The sequence below is a fragment of the Schistocerca nitens genome, chromosome 8 (genome assembly GCF_023898315.1).
Source record: "Schistocerca nitens isolate TAMUIC-IGC-003100 chromosome 8, iqSchNite1.1, whole genome shotgun sequence".
NCBI lineage: Eukaryota > Metazoa > Arthropoda > Insecta > Orthoptera > Acrididae > Schistocerca > Schistocerca nitens.
In genome coordinates, this window is record NC_064621.1 from 441,089,778 (window position 1) to 441,104,160 (window position 14,383).

At 45.8% G+C, this 14,383-nt stretch overlaps 1 protein-coding gene and 1 non-coding gene across 2 annotated transcripts in view; both read right to left on the reverse strand.

Annotated features, from left to right (window-relative positions):
• LOC126199600 (uncharacterized) overlaps positions 1–14,383 on the reverse strand; it is a 1,222,178-nt gene that overhangs the window by 88,447 nt on the left and 1,119,348 nt on the right. Inside the window, exon 5 of the mRNA XM_049936527.1 lies at positions 10,712–11,139. Coding sequence (XP_049792484.1) covers positions 10,712–11,119 — 408 coding nt within the window. The 5' untranslated portion in view covers positions 11,120–11,139. The remainder of the gene's footprint in view (positions 1–10,711; positions 11,140–14,383) is intronic.
• Positions 7,240–7,314, reverse strand: Trnat-agu (transfer RNA threonine (anticodon AGU)). The gene has a single exon. It is a non-coding gene; the product is annotated as a tRNA-Thr (tRNA).

The following is a 14,383-nucleotide window of genomic DNA, read 5'->3' on the forward strand; positions in this document are numbered from 1 at the left end:
GGATGAAAGTGGTTTACGTAGAATTTTAACCATTATAATTTGTAAATTCATAGTGAATAGAGTGAAAAAATGACCGATATTTGTAAATTTTTTTGTACTTCATAAACGAATGAAATCCTAAAACGAAAGTGAGGGATTCGAAAAATATACTTGCCAGCGGCAGCCGGTTATCATGTGAACTTTGCACTAAAATTATGCAATTTCTCTGCAAATTGAGCCTGAAATCACACTAAAATTATAGCATTTCTCTTCAACTACATGCTCTCATGCATATAAAATGTTATGTAGCACTCTTTCTGCGATAACTAGAAACCACAGTCGAGTTCTGAAATGATGTCAACCGTGCTATGATCAGCTCAGAGAAGGGACGCAGCTGTCTATTTTCGACTGCATGTGACCTCACCCCTACTGGATCTGTGAGTGCTATTATGCTCATAGCACCAGGTCGGTACATGTAATACACAGTAATACAAGTAATATACAGTGCGAGTTTGAATATGAGCTAGTTATGAGAAGCACAGTGACGTGACTGCTTCAGTTCTTAAAGGGAATTCGTAATACATCTAGTAAACAGATACAGAAATTAAAGAGATTTAGAAAGCTTATCTTACGCTTATTTGTTTACGGTTCTGTAAAAAAAATGCACCAGTCACAATGTAGCTCCCCTGTGAATGCTGTTCGCGAAGATAGGATGAGTTAGTTGACATTCGTAAGCAGCCGTAAATTGCCCTGACTACTGTCAAGCGCTTGAGAAATGCTGCAAATAGGTATGTCGGGAGGTTAGCCGAAAGTCAGCTACCAAAGATACCTAAGTTACCTCAAATGCTATCCTCTCTTGCAGACCCTGTCTCCCCTGCAGGAAGTACAGGATCTCTCACTGCTCGTCTACCACTGCTCTGTCAGTGGCAGAGCAGGAGCAGGCGCCCTGCACGCGGAAGGCGGGGACCAGGGGAACTCAGATTGCTACATCCATCCGCTTACGCAACAAGTTTACTGTTTTGTACTGAAACCAAAACTGTTCCACTGAGACTCACCTCACCTGTTGTAGAACGTGGTGTGTCCTACGTCAAGGAGAGGCAGATGCAGAAGGGTTGGGGGTCTATTAATAGTCGGCTGACCAGACGTATGCCGGATAATGGTAGTAATGGGTTCTCCTTAAGTAAACAAACCGCCCAATTGCGATAGCCTAATTTAATGACCCTCACGTAAACAAACTGTTCACTTGGACGCAAGTTTTGTTTATTTACAACATACTTAAAGAGTAATAACTGTAGCCGGCTGCGGTAGCCGAGCGGTTCTAGGCGCTACAGTCCGGAATCGCGCTACTGCTAGGGTCGCAGGTTCGAATCCTGCCTCGGGTATGGGTGTGTGTGATGTCCTCAGGTTAGTTAGGTTTAAGTAGTTTTAAGTTCTAGGGGACCGATGACTTCAGATGTTAAGTCCCATAGTGCTCAGAGTCATTTGAACCATTTTAATAACTGCAACTATGATTACCGTAATTTATGGGCAACACGGCGGCCTAGTGGCTACATGTTTACCCATGTGTTCAATACTTTTAGCTTAAAGTGATAACTGCCTTTTTTAATTACGGCAATGTATGACCCAAAAAAATGAAGTCCCCAACATATCCACTGCCCCCACTGCTCCTTAGCGTCCTCGAGATTGTCATTCTTAATATCGATTTCAGTGCAGCAGCAGTAAATTCAGGTGATGTTGCGAATTTTCAGCATAGCGTAGTACCCAGCGGTTTGGCCTAGTTTTTGCAAATTTTCGACAGCCACACTATTTTCTGCATCATATGACGCTATTTACGGCTTCATGTCTACTTTATACCGATTTTTTAAAAAGAAGAAACACATTTCACTGATATTTTCTGATTCCCCTGCACCTTAAAAGAAGATACACGCAAATATGAGTTTCTCTTCTGTCCCCCCCTCCCCACATTTTAAGAAGATAGATACAAATATGGGTTTTTGTGGCTAATTTTACCCATTTTTAAGACAACACACATAAATATGGATTTCGCTGCTACTTTATCGATGTTCAGGAAACACACGCAGAATACGTACTTTTGTATCCCAACTGGAAGGCGGCGCGTGGGTCTGCTCCTATGATTTGCAAAATAGGCCGAATGAAGGAAGGGAGTAGGAGCAGGAGAGGTAAAGCACTTCGGCACTGCATGTAAAGTAAAAGCACATTTAATGGAGAATATTAGTAAATGACATCTACTTTACTTAGGCTTGAAGAGCACGTAGGTGCGAAGCTGTTCATGTATCAAAGCTAACAGTTACTACTAGTTAAACTATCACTGAAGTAACAAAGGCAAAGTCTGTAATGGCTAGCTCCCTGTGAAGTAGAAGCTAAGGTGCTCGGTCGTCTGCTTCTGATGAAATGGGCAGAAAGCAGAGCGGAACTCGTTGAGTTCCACAGCGTCGGCTAGAGGGCGCTGTGGTCGGTCGGCGTAGGTCGTCCGCTCTCGTAGTGCCAACCTACGAGCGTGCACCTACGCTGGGGCATCGGAACTATCGACGCCATACGTACCTTTAAATGTTTAATAACTAACACAAGCAACATATGACGCTATTTACGGTTTTTAGGCAAATTTTATCGATTTCCCCGTAGTATTCCGCAAATACCTATAATTTTACCGATTTTTTAATATGATGCACCTAAATACGGGATTTCGTTAAAACCTAATTCTCCACAAATATCTCCTTTTTTTTTTTCAAAAACACACGCGTAAAAATATCTTCCAAACAATCACCACATCGCGGTAATCTAACAAATTATACCGAAATTTAACGTTTTATTTGTTGTTGTTGTTGTGGTCTTCAGTCCTGACACTAGTTTGATGCAGCTCTCCATGCTACTCTATCCTGTGAAAGCTTCTTGATCTCCCAGTACTTAGTGCAACCTACATCCTTCTGAATCTGCTTATTGTATTCATCTCTTGGTCTCCCTCTACGATTTTTACCCTCCACACTGCCCTCCAATGCTAAATTTGTGCCGGCCGAAGTCGCCGAGCGGTTCTAGGCGCTACAATCTGGAACCGCGAGACCGCTACTGTCGCAGGTTTGAATCCTGCCTCAGGCATGGATGTGTGTGATGTCCTTAGGTTAGTTAGGGTTTACATAGTTCTAGGGGACTGATGACCTCAGCAGTTAAGTCCCATAGTGCTCAGAGCCATTTTGCTAAATTTGTGATCCCTTGATGCCTCAGAACATGTCCTACCAACCGGTCCCTTCTTCTTGTCAAGTTGTGCCACAAACTCTTATTCTCCCCAATTATATTCAATACCTCCTCATTAGTTATGTGATCTACCCATCTAATCTTCAGCATTCTTCTGTAGCACCACAGAACTATTTATCGTCCATGTTTCACTTCCATACATGGCTACATTCCATACAAACACTTTCAGAACCGACTTCCTGACACGTAAATCTATACTCGATGTTAACAAATTTCTCTTCTTCAGAAATGCTTTCCTTGCCATTACCAGTCTACATTTTATATCCTCTCTACTTCGACCGTCATCAGTTATTTTGCTCCCCAAATAGCAAAACTCCTTTACTACTTTAAGTGTCTCATTTCCTAATCTAATTCCCTCAGCATCACCCGACGCAATTCGACTACATTCCATTATTCTAGTTTTGCTTTTATTGATGTTCATTTTATATCCTCCTTTCAAGACACTGTTCATTCCGTTCAACTGCTCTTGCAAGTCCTTTGCTGTCTCTGATAGAATTACAATGTCATCGGCGAACCTCCATGGATTTTAATACCTACTCCGAATTTTTCTTTTGTTTCCTTTACTGCTTGCTCAATATACAGATTGAATGACATCGGGGAGAGGCTACAACCCTGTCTCACTCCCTTCCCAACCACTGCTTCCCTTTCATGCCCCTCGACTTTTATAACTGCCATCTGGTTTCTGTACAAATTGTAAATAGCCTTTCGCTCCCTGTATTTTACCCCTGCCACCTTTAGAATTTGAAAGAGAGTATTCCAGTCAACATTGTCAAAAGCTTTCTTTAAGTCTACAAATGCTAGAAACGTAGGTTTGCCTTTCCTTAATCTTTCTCCTAAGATAAGTCGTAAGGTCAGTATTGCCTCACGTGTTACAACATTTCTACGGAATCCAAACTGATCTTCCCCGAGGTCGGCTTCTACCAGTTTTTCCATTTGTTTGTAAAGAATTTGCGTTAGTATTTTGCAGCTGTGACTTATTAAACCGATAGTTCGGTAATTTTCACATCTGTCAACACCTGCTTTCTTTGGGATTGGAATTATTATATTATTCTTGAAGTCTGAGAGTATCTCGCCTGTCTCATACATCTTGCTCACCAGATGGTAGAGTTTTGGCAGGACTGGCTCTCCAAAGGCTGTCAGTAGTTCTATTGGAATGTTGTCTACTCCCGGGGCCTTGTTTCGACTCAGGTCTTTGAGTGCTCTGTCAAACTCTTCACGCAGTATCGTATCTCCAATTCATCTTCATCTACATTCTATTCCATTTCTATAATATTGTCCTCAAGTACATCGCCATTGTATAGACCCCTTGTTTATTTAACAACAAAATACGCACCAAGCTTACATTTCAATTAAAACGAACTTACTACCTGCACTTTTAGTGTGTGACTTCACTCTCGGCTATATGATTATAGTGGACTTGTAAAAAATAACAGCTGGAATGCTTCTGCAGAAAGATACACACTGTGAGGTGACAACAGTCATTGGATAGCGATATGTCTACATATAGCTGGCGGTAGTATCGCGTACACAAAGTAGAAAAGGGCAGTGCATTGGAAGAGCTGTCATTTGTGCTCAGTTGATTCATGTCAGAAGGTTTCCGACGTGATTGTGGCTGCACGACGGGAATTAAGAGACCTTGAACCCCGAATGATAGTTGGAACTAGAACTATGGAAGATTCAGTTTTGGAAATCGATAGGGAGTTCAATATTCCACGAGGCATAGTGTCAAGAATGTGCCGAGAATACCAAATATCAGGCATTGCCTCTCACCACGGACAACGCAGAGGCCGACAGGCATCACTTAACGACCGAGTTCAGCGGCGTTTGTGTATAGTTATCAGTGCTAACGGACAAGGAACACTTCGTGAAATAACCTCAGAAATCAATGTGGGATGTACGACGATGGTATCCGTTAATTACGTGCGGAAAAAATTGGCGTTAATGGGATATGGCAGCACGACTTCACCTGCAGCTCCTCTCCTGTGCTCTGACCATATAGGTTGGATCCTAGACGACTGTAAAACGGTGGTCTGGGCAGCTGAGTCCCGATTTCAGTTGATAAGAGCTGATGGTAGGGTTGTGGTGTGGTGCAGACCCCACGAAGCCATAGACCCAGGTTGTCAAGGTACTGTGCGAGTTGGTGGTGGTTACATAATGGTGTAGGCTGTGTTTACATAGATTGGACTGGATCCTCTGGTCCAACTAGTCTATCTGGATATCATTTGCAGCCATTCATGGACTTCATGTTCCACAACAACTATGGAATTTTTATGGATAACGATGTGCCATGTCACTGGACCACAAATGTATGCCTTTGGTTTGAAGAACATCCTGGACAATTCGATCGAATGATTTGGCCGCCCAGACCGCCCGACATGAATGCCATCGAACATTTATGGGACGTAGCCGAGATGTCAGTTCATGCACAAACTCCTGCACCGGCGACGCTTTCGCAATTGTTGGCGCCTATGGGAGCAGCATGGTTCAATATTAATGCAGGGCAGTTCCAACACTTGTTGAGTTCACGCCACGTTGAATTACTGTACTACGCCGGGCAAAAGGAGTTGGGACACGACATTAGGAGGTATCCCCTGATTTTTGTCACCTCAGTGTGTTTCGCTAATAAGCTGCACATTTGCACCGCTACCACGAGGTTAAGGATAGCAGAGAAATGAACTGTAGTAAATGACAATAACTCTACGTACATTGCACAGTGTTTCGTATTGCACTGCACCGCACTCTCCAAAGTGCTTGTCTTGATATCACAAAGGCCGTGGAAAAAGGGTTACAATTACTTCTTTATTTAAAATGGTTCTGAGCGCTATGGGACTTAACATCTGGGGTCATCAGTCCCTTAGAAATTAGAACTACTTAAACCTAACTAACCTACACACATCCATGCGCGAGGCAGGATTCGAACCTGTGACCATAGCGGTCGCGCGCTTCCAGACTGAAGTGGCTAGAACCGCTCGGCCACTGCAGCCGGCTACTTCTTTATTTAAAACTGAAAAAAAGCGACAGCGCCTCTCCCAGGCCGGTCCGTCCGCAAGTTGTCGACTGGAGCACAGACATTGCAGTCAATGTCGAAGACGGCTTGTCACAGCATGTAAATCAACTAAACGTCATGATTACATAGCTAGAGTTGTCTTGACCAGTGGCTGCGGCCTCCACTCCACCCCTCCCACATTCCACCCACCCGGCCAGCGCCCAGGAGGAGGAAGGTGAAGGCGACAGTGCGTTGCGTCCGCATTGCGCTGCAGCCAGCCTCTATGAGCGGTATCCGTCCTCACATATCTCGATTTGAAAAAAAAAAGCATTATATGAATGTGCCGCGTCTATTCTTTCTGACACGGCCGAAAGAACATACATCATGCGGAAATCGCAGCTGTGATGCATATTACGCAAGTTGAAGGGAAATGTGGGAGAAAGGAAAGGTCAGGGAAGGAACTATCTTAGTAGAAAAAGAATTTCTTAGCCAAATGGCAATAAAACACTGTATTGTGGGTAACCGGTTTCGGTAAAACTATGTTGCCATCCTTCGCACAGGTTATTATAAACATCTTGTGCCAGATGCACACAAAATCTTTCCAGTAAATCTTCAGATGCATGACGTATGACACGAATGATGTGTTGCCACGTCAAATTTGTGGCGATTTGATAGCATAGTAATTTTAACTTTTATTTTTGATGTGCCAACACACCATTCATGTCATATGTTGTGCATATGGAGAATTCATGGAAAGATTTTGTGAGTATCTAGCAGAAGGTGTTTATAATAACCTGTACGAAGATCTGATGATTACAAAAAAGTTTTACCGAAACAGGTTATCCGCAAGAAGGTGTTTTATTACGATTTTGGCTAAGAAGTTTTCTTCTCCTAAATAAGCAAATACAGATCGTCCCTTTATACTCAGTATGAGTGAGCTAATGGAAGGAAATATAGATGTGAGCTTCATCGGGACTGCGAAACAGCGGCGACGGATGAAAATCAGTGCCAGACCGGGATTCGAACCCGGGCTCTCCTGCTTACTAAGGCAGATGCGTTAACCACTGCGCCATCCGGACACAGTGTCCATTGGAATTGCACGTACTATGCAGGCAAGCCTTCCTGCCACTTATCCACAGTCCTCGTTCATGTCCTACACACTCGCTACTTTGGGATTTCCGCAGGAGATCGAACGTAACTGTGTATCCGCACCGAAGGTGATGAATTCATTGCCCATCGTGGTGAGTCCATTATACACTACTGGCCATTAAAATTGCTGCACCACGAAGATGACGTGCTACAGACCCGAAATTTAACCGACAGAAAGAAGATGCTGTGATACGCAAATGATTAGCTTTTCAGAGCATTCACACAAGGTTGGCGCCGGTGGCGACACCTACAACGTGCTGACATGAGGAAAGTTCTCAACTGATTTCTCATACACAAACAGCAGTTGACCGGCGCTGCCTGGTGAAACGTTGTTGTGATGCCTCGTGTAAGAAGGAGAAATGCGTACCATCACGTTTCCGACTTTGATAAAGGTCGGATTGTAGCCTATCGCGATTGCGGTTTATCGTATCGCGACATTGCTGCGTTCGCTGGTCCAATGACTGTTAGCAGAATATGGAATGGGTGGGTTCAGGAGGGTAATACGGAAAGCCGTGCTGGATCCCAACGGCCTCGTATCACTAGCAGTCGAGATGACAGGCATCTTATCCGCATGACTGTAACGGATCGAGCATCCTCGTCTCGATCCCTGAGTCAACAGATGGGGACGTTCGCAAGACAACAACCATCTGCACGAACAGTTCGGCGACGTTTGCAGCAGCATGGACTATCAGCTCGGAGACCGTGGCTGCGGTTACCCTTGACGCTGCATCACAGACAGGAGCGCCTGCGACGAATCTGGGTGCACGAATGGCAAACCGTCATTTTTTCGGATGAATCCACGTTCTGTTTACAGCATCACGATGGTCGCATCCGTGTTTGTCGACATCGCGGTGAACGCACATTGGAAGAGTGTATTCGTCATCGCCATACTGGCGTATCATCCAGCGTGATGGTATGGGGTGCCATTGGTTACACGCCTCGGTCACCTCTTGTTCGCATAGACAGCACTTGAACAGTGGACGTTACATTTCAGATGTGTTACGACCCGTGGCTCTACCCTTCATTCGATCTCTGCGAAACCCTACATTTCATCAGGATAATGCACGACCGCATGTTGCTGGTCCTGTACGGGCCTTTCTGGATACAGAAAATGTTCGACTGCTGCCCTGGCCAGCACATTCTCCAGATCTCTCACCAATTGGAAACGTCTGGTCAATGGTGGCCGAGCAACTGTCTCGTCACAATACGTCAGTCACTACTCTTGATGAACTGAGGTATCGTGTTGAAGTTGCATGGGCAGCTGTACACGCCATCCAAGCTCTGTTCGACTCAATGCCCAGGCGTATCAAGGCCGTTATTACGGCCAGGGGTGGTTGTCTTGGGTACTGATTTCTCAGGATGTATGCACCCAAACTGCGTGAAAATGTGATCACATGTCAGGTCTAGTATAATATATTTGTCGAATGAATACCCGTTTATCATCTGCATTTCTTCCTGGTGTAGTAATTTTAATGGCCAGTAGTGTATGAATGCCTGGTGTCTGTTCTTTCGGAGTTAACTCAACTGTCTAGTAAGCAGAAGATCCCGGGTTCGTTTCCCTGTCAGACACACATTTTCACTTGTTGCTGCTGATTCTGCATAGAGTCCCGACGGAGCTTATAACGATATGTTTATGCAATGTGTATACATAAACATACAGTTATAAATGTCCCCGTTCGTAGTCGCTAATTATAACAATATGTTTACTTTTGTGCTGTAATATCTAGCTTTAATCAGCGATGGAAATATATTTGCGAACGCCGACCGTGTGCGGCTGGTTCTTGTTGGATCGTCTGATCAGTTGGAAGTTGCATTGCAGAGGAGAGTAAATGCCTATTCGAAATATAATTATTTTTGAAAAGCTCAACAAGAATTTACCAGTAGAATATGGCGCGGAGAAAATATTTCGCCGCATGCAACTTCCGTCCGATTTCGACGAAAGAATTCGTGACTGTGAACTCTCTATTTGGCAGAAACATAAATAAAATTAAATAACTTCATTAAGGAGTGAGACATTGATTCTATACTAAATAAATAGTCCATACACCAGTTCCATTTAACTCTGAATTTATGGCAATTAATAGATGAGGTTACACTGCAATGAAGGATTTAAAATGGATGCCGTTTTGACTGGTACTTCTCGTAATGAAAATAATTCCTTTGACGTTTTCATATACACGTCGTACAATAAATTTACTGCTATGCAGTATAGCACTTTTAGTATTGCACTTTTACTTTACACTAAAATAATATTATTTTTTACAATAATAATAAGGCGGCAAGACATGCGCGTCCGACACGAGTTACAAGAGACAAGAGAAAAAAAATGAGTAACTGAGTAACTGTTCATCGAGAATACGAGGGCTGTCCAGAAAGTAAGTTACGATCGGTCGCGAAATGGAAACGACTATGAAAATCCGATAAAGCTTTGCAAAGATGTGTTGGGCAGTGTCTCTAGTATGACTCTAGGTACAATTATGTCGCTCTTTTCATTCCTGAGCTCTTAGTGAGCGCATAAAGATGTTATAGAAAATAGTGTCTCCCGCCAAGTACGAGGGCCTGGTGAGAATTTTCCCCTGAAGCTATGCAACCAACATTACATAACTGTCGTGCGGTTTCTTCTTCAAGACAATTCTCAGCCTCATTCTGCAGGGGCAACGAAGATGTTCCTGCATCGTTTCAATTGGAAATGTTTGGTTACCCACAATACAGCCCGTAATTGTCTCCCACTGAGTTTCATCTCTGCTCAAACGAACCGCTGGCTATGAAGACAACATTTTGGCACAGACAACGAACTTCAGGCCAGCGTAGAGAATTGGCGGAAAGCACTGGCGGCTGCCTTCTATGATGAGGTTATTGGAAAGTTGGTACAACGCTACGACAAATGTCTGAGTCAGAACGGCGACTACGTAGAGAAGTAGCTGAAAGGTGTAGCTAACTGTTACAAATGAAACATTTCTGATTTTCACTGTGATTTTCATTTCGCGATCAATCGTAACTTAGTTTCTGGACAGCCCTCGTATCTCGTACATCAAAAGAATGTGTAAAAGTGTTCTTCTTCTGTCCGTTTTTCAAGCCGCGGTTTTCAAAGTCAGTAACTCGCTGCATCTCTGACGGCGCTTCGACAATAAGCAAGTTACGTCACAGGTCATTCACCTTTTACATTCTTGCAACATTGTTTGCTAACTGTAGCTGTTGCCGAGCGACTGCTCGATTAGTGAATGATTTAAGATGATAAGGCAATCCCTTCTTTCTCGTTCCTCCCCTGCCCCTTCCCCTTCAATTCACAGGAACGAGAAACGGGTGTCGGCGGCAGCGCTGGCTTACGCGGTGCGAGAGGCGCTCCGCGGCGGCGGCGGCGTACAGCTTGGCCAGCTGCTCGCGGCGGCTGCGGTCCTCCGCCTCCTCGGCGGCGTCGGCCTCGCGCTGCAGCCGCTCCGCCCAGGCGCGCTGCACGGCCGGGTCGCCCGCCAGGCTGCAGCGCGAGCTGCCGCCCTTGCACCGGCTCTTGTACACCACCAGCAGCACCATCAGGCTGAAGAAGCCGCCCAGCGTGCCCGCGATGCGGATGCCCGTCATCGGGTCGTACGTGCCGTAGAACTCGGCACGCGCCACCTCGCGGGGGTTCATCGTCGTCGACCCGTCGGCGGCGGCGTCGGAGGCGGAGGCGGCGGCGGCTGTCGTGTCGGCGGCGGCGGCGGTCGGAGGCGCGGCGCCCACGCCGGTCGCATTCATCGCCTCCGTCAGGCCTGCGCCTGCACACACACGAGCCGTCCCTTAAAACCGCACACAAACTGAAAATGCACTGAAGCGCTAAAGAAACAAGTGTAGGCATGCATATTCAGATACACAAATACGCAAACAGGCAGAATACGACGCTGCGGTCGGCAACGCCTACGTAATACAAGTGTCTGGCGCAGTTGTTAGATCGGTTGATGCTGCTACAATGGCAGGTTATCAAGATTTAAGTGAGCTAGAACGTGGTGTTATAGTCGGCGCACGGGCGATGGGATACAGCATCTCCGAGGCAGCGATGAAGTGGGGATTTTCCCGTACGACCGTTTCACAAGTGTACCGTGAACTTCAGGATTTCGGCATAACATCTAATCTCTGACATCGCTGCGGCCGGAGAAAGATACTGCAAGAACGGGACCAACGACGACGCAAGAGAATCGTTCAACCTAACAGAAAAAAATGGCTCTGAGCACTATGGGACTTAACTTCTGACGTCATCAGTCCCCTAGAATTTAGAACTACTTAAACCTAACTAACCTAAGGACATTACACACATCCATGCCCCAGGCAGGATTCGAATCTGCGACCGTAGCGGTCGCGCGGTTCCAGACTGTATCGCCTAGAACCGCTCGGTCACCCCGGCTGGCCAACGTAAGAGCCCTTTGTAGATTGCAGCAGATTTCAGTCCTGGGACATGAACAAGTGACAGTGTACGAACCTTTCAACGAAACATAATCCATATGGGCTTTCGAAGCCGAAGGCCCATTCGTGTAACCTTGATGACTGCACGACATAAAGCTTTACGCCTTGCCTGGCCCGTCAACACCTACATTGGACTGTTGATGACAGCAAACACGTTGTCTGGTGAGACGACTCTCGTTTCAAATAGTATCGAGCGGATGGAATTGTAAGGGTATTGAATCCATGGTCCCTACATGTCAGCAGGGGACTGTTCAAGCTGGTCGAGGCTCTGTAACGATGTGGGGCGCGTGCAGCTGGAATTATATGGGACCCCTGATACGTCTAGATACGACCCTGACAGGTGACACATACGGAAAAATTCTGTCTGATCACCTGCATCCATTCATGTCCATTGCGCATTTCAATGGACTTGGGCAATTCCAGCAGGACAATGCGACACCCCAAACGCCCAGAACTGAAATTTGAAATTTGTGGTAAGGTCTTATGGGACTAAACTGCTTAAGTCATCGGTCCCTAAGCTTACGCACTACTTAATGTAACTTAAACTAACTTACGCTAAGGACAACACACACACCCTTGCCCGAAGGTGGACTCGAACCTCCGACGGGGTGAGCCGCGCGGACCGTGACAAGGCGCCTTGGACCCCACGGCTACCCCGCGCGGCGTTCAGAATTGCTATAGACTGGCTCCAGGAACCCTCTTCTGAGTTTAAAGGCTTCCGCTGGCCGCTAAACTCCCCAGATGAACATAATTGACCATATCTGTGATCCCTTGTAACGTGCTGTTCAGAAGACATCTCCACCCGCTCTTACTCTTTCGGATTTATGGACAGCTCTGTAGGAGTCATGGTGTCGATTACCTTCAGCACTACTTCAGACATTACTCGAATCCATGCCACGTCGTGTTGCGGCACTTCAGTGTGCTGGTGGTGGCCCTAGACGATATTAGGCAGGTGTACCAGTTTCTTTGGCTCTTCAGTGTAGTACACACCAAAAAAAAAGTTTTGCATCATCCTGATGCGTCGTGCAGGCGTGACGCTATTGTGAATGTCCATGCATTGATCAGAATGTCACCCCTGATGTTGTTTGGTAACATACACTATGTTATTGAAAGTATACGGCCATCTGGCTGAAAACGTGTGGTGTGCGTACTGTAAGACCTTCAGTACACAAACCATCAGATTATTTGACTTGTCGCTCTAACGAAGTAGGCGAGTGTCAGCAATATGTCTCGTGGTCTTATCGTGGCGCGTTTATCTTCTGCCGTTAGGTCAGATGATAGAAATGCCACTTGCACGCTTAGAGTAGTAGATTGACGGTGACCAACTTTAAACAGAACTTGATTAATTTTCACACACATTTATTAAATTAATAACAAGCATAAAAATTACTTAACTTCGTTCTGGATACTATTTACAATTGACAATCTGAAGTTGCTTTGGTTTTAGTGCGTTAACCTTATTCTCACATATATCTCTGATACTTGACGAAAGTGTCTATACATTTATATTCATGGCTATGTACAGGAATATGGTAATTTTATTAGGCGCAGACTGAAACTTGACTATAGACTGGTACAGACTAATGCAGACTGACTAATCGGAGGTCTGTACACTCGTTATAATACCTCGCGCGTTCATGTATCACTGCGCGAGTGTGATCCGCGAGGAGCAAAGGTTCTACGTTAGCAGCAATCTCATTGGCTGTGTTCCATATTAATACGCGGATCGGCGGAAGCAGAATTTGGTCCGTCTCTATGGCAGCGCCATCTCGTAGTGCGGAGATGGACGAGCGCTGCGCTTGCGCTGTTGTGCTTAGCGGGGCGCGCTCTAGTGGGAAAGTTTGTACGCGCTGACCACGCGGAACTATGTACACAGCAAAACGACTTACAAGTTTGTGGCGTCCTCCACCGGTAATGCTGGAATTCAATATGGTTTTGGCTCACCCTTAGCCTTGATGACAGCTTTCACTCTCGCAGGCATACGTTCAGTTAGGTGCTGGAAAGTTTCTTGGAGAATGGCAGCCCATTCTTCACGGAGTGCTGCACTGAGGAGAGGTATCGATGTCGGTCGGTGAGACCAGGCACGAAGTCGGCGTTCCACAGAGGTGTTCTACAGGCTTCAGGTCAGGACTCCGTGCAGGCCAATCCATTACAGGGATGTTATTGTCGTGTAAGCACTCCGCCACAGGCCGTGCATTGTGAACAGGTGCTCCATCGTGTTGAAAGATGCAATCACCATCCCTGAATTGCTCTTCAGCAGTGGGAAGCAAGAAGCTGCTTCAAACCTCAATGTAGGCCTGTGCTATGATAGTGTCACAAAAAACAAGGGGTGCTAGCAGCTTCCATGAAAAACACGACTGCACCATAACACCACCGCCTCCGAATTTTACTGTTGGTACTACACACGCTGGCAGATGACGTTCACCGGGTATTAGCCATAACCAGACCCTGCCATAGGATCGCCACATGGTGTACCGTGATTCGTCATTCCACACAACGTCTTTACACTGCTCAGTCGTCCAATGTTTACGCTCCTTACACCAAGCGAGGCGTCGTTTGGCA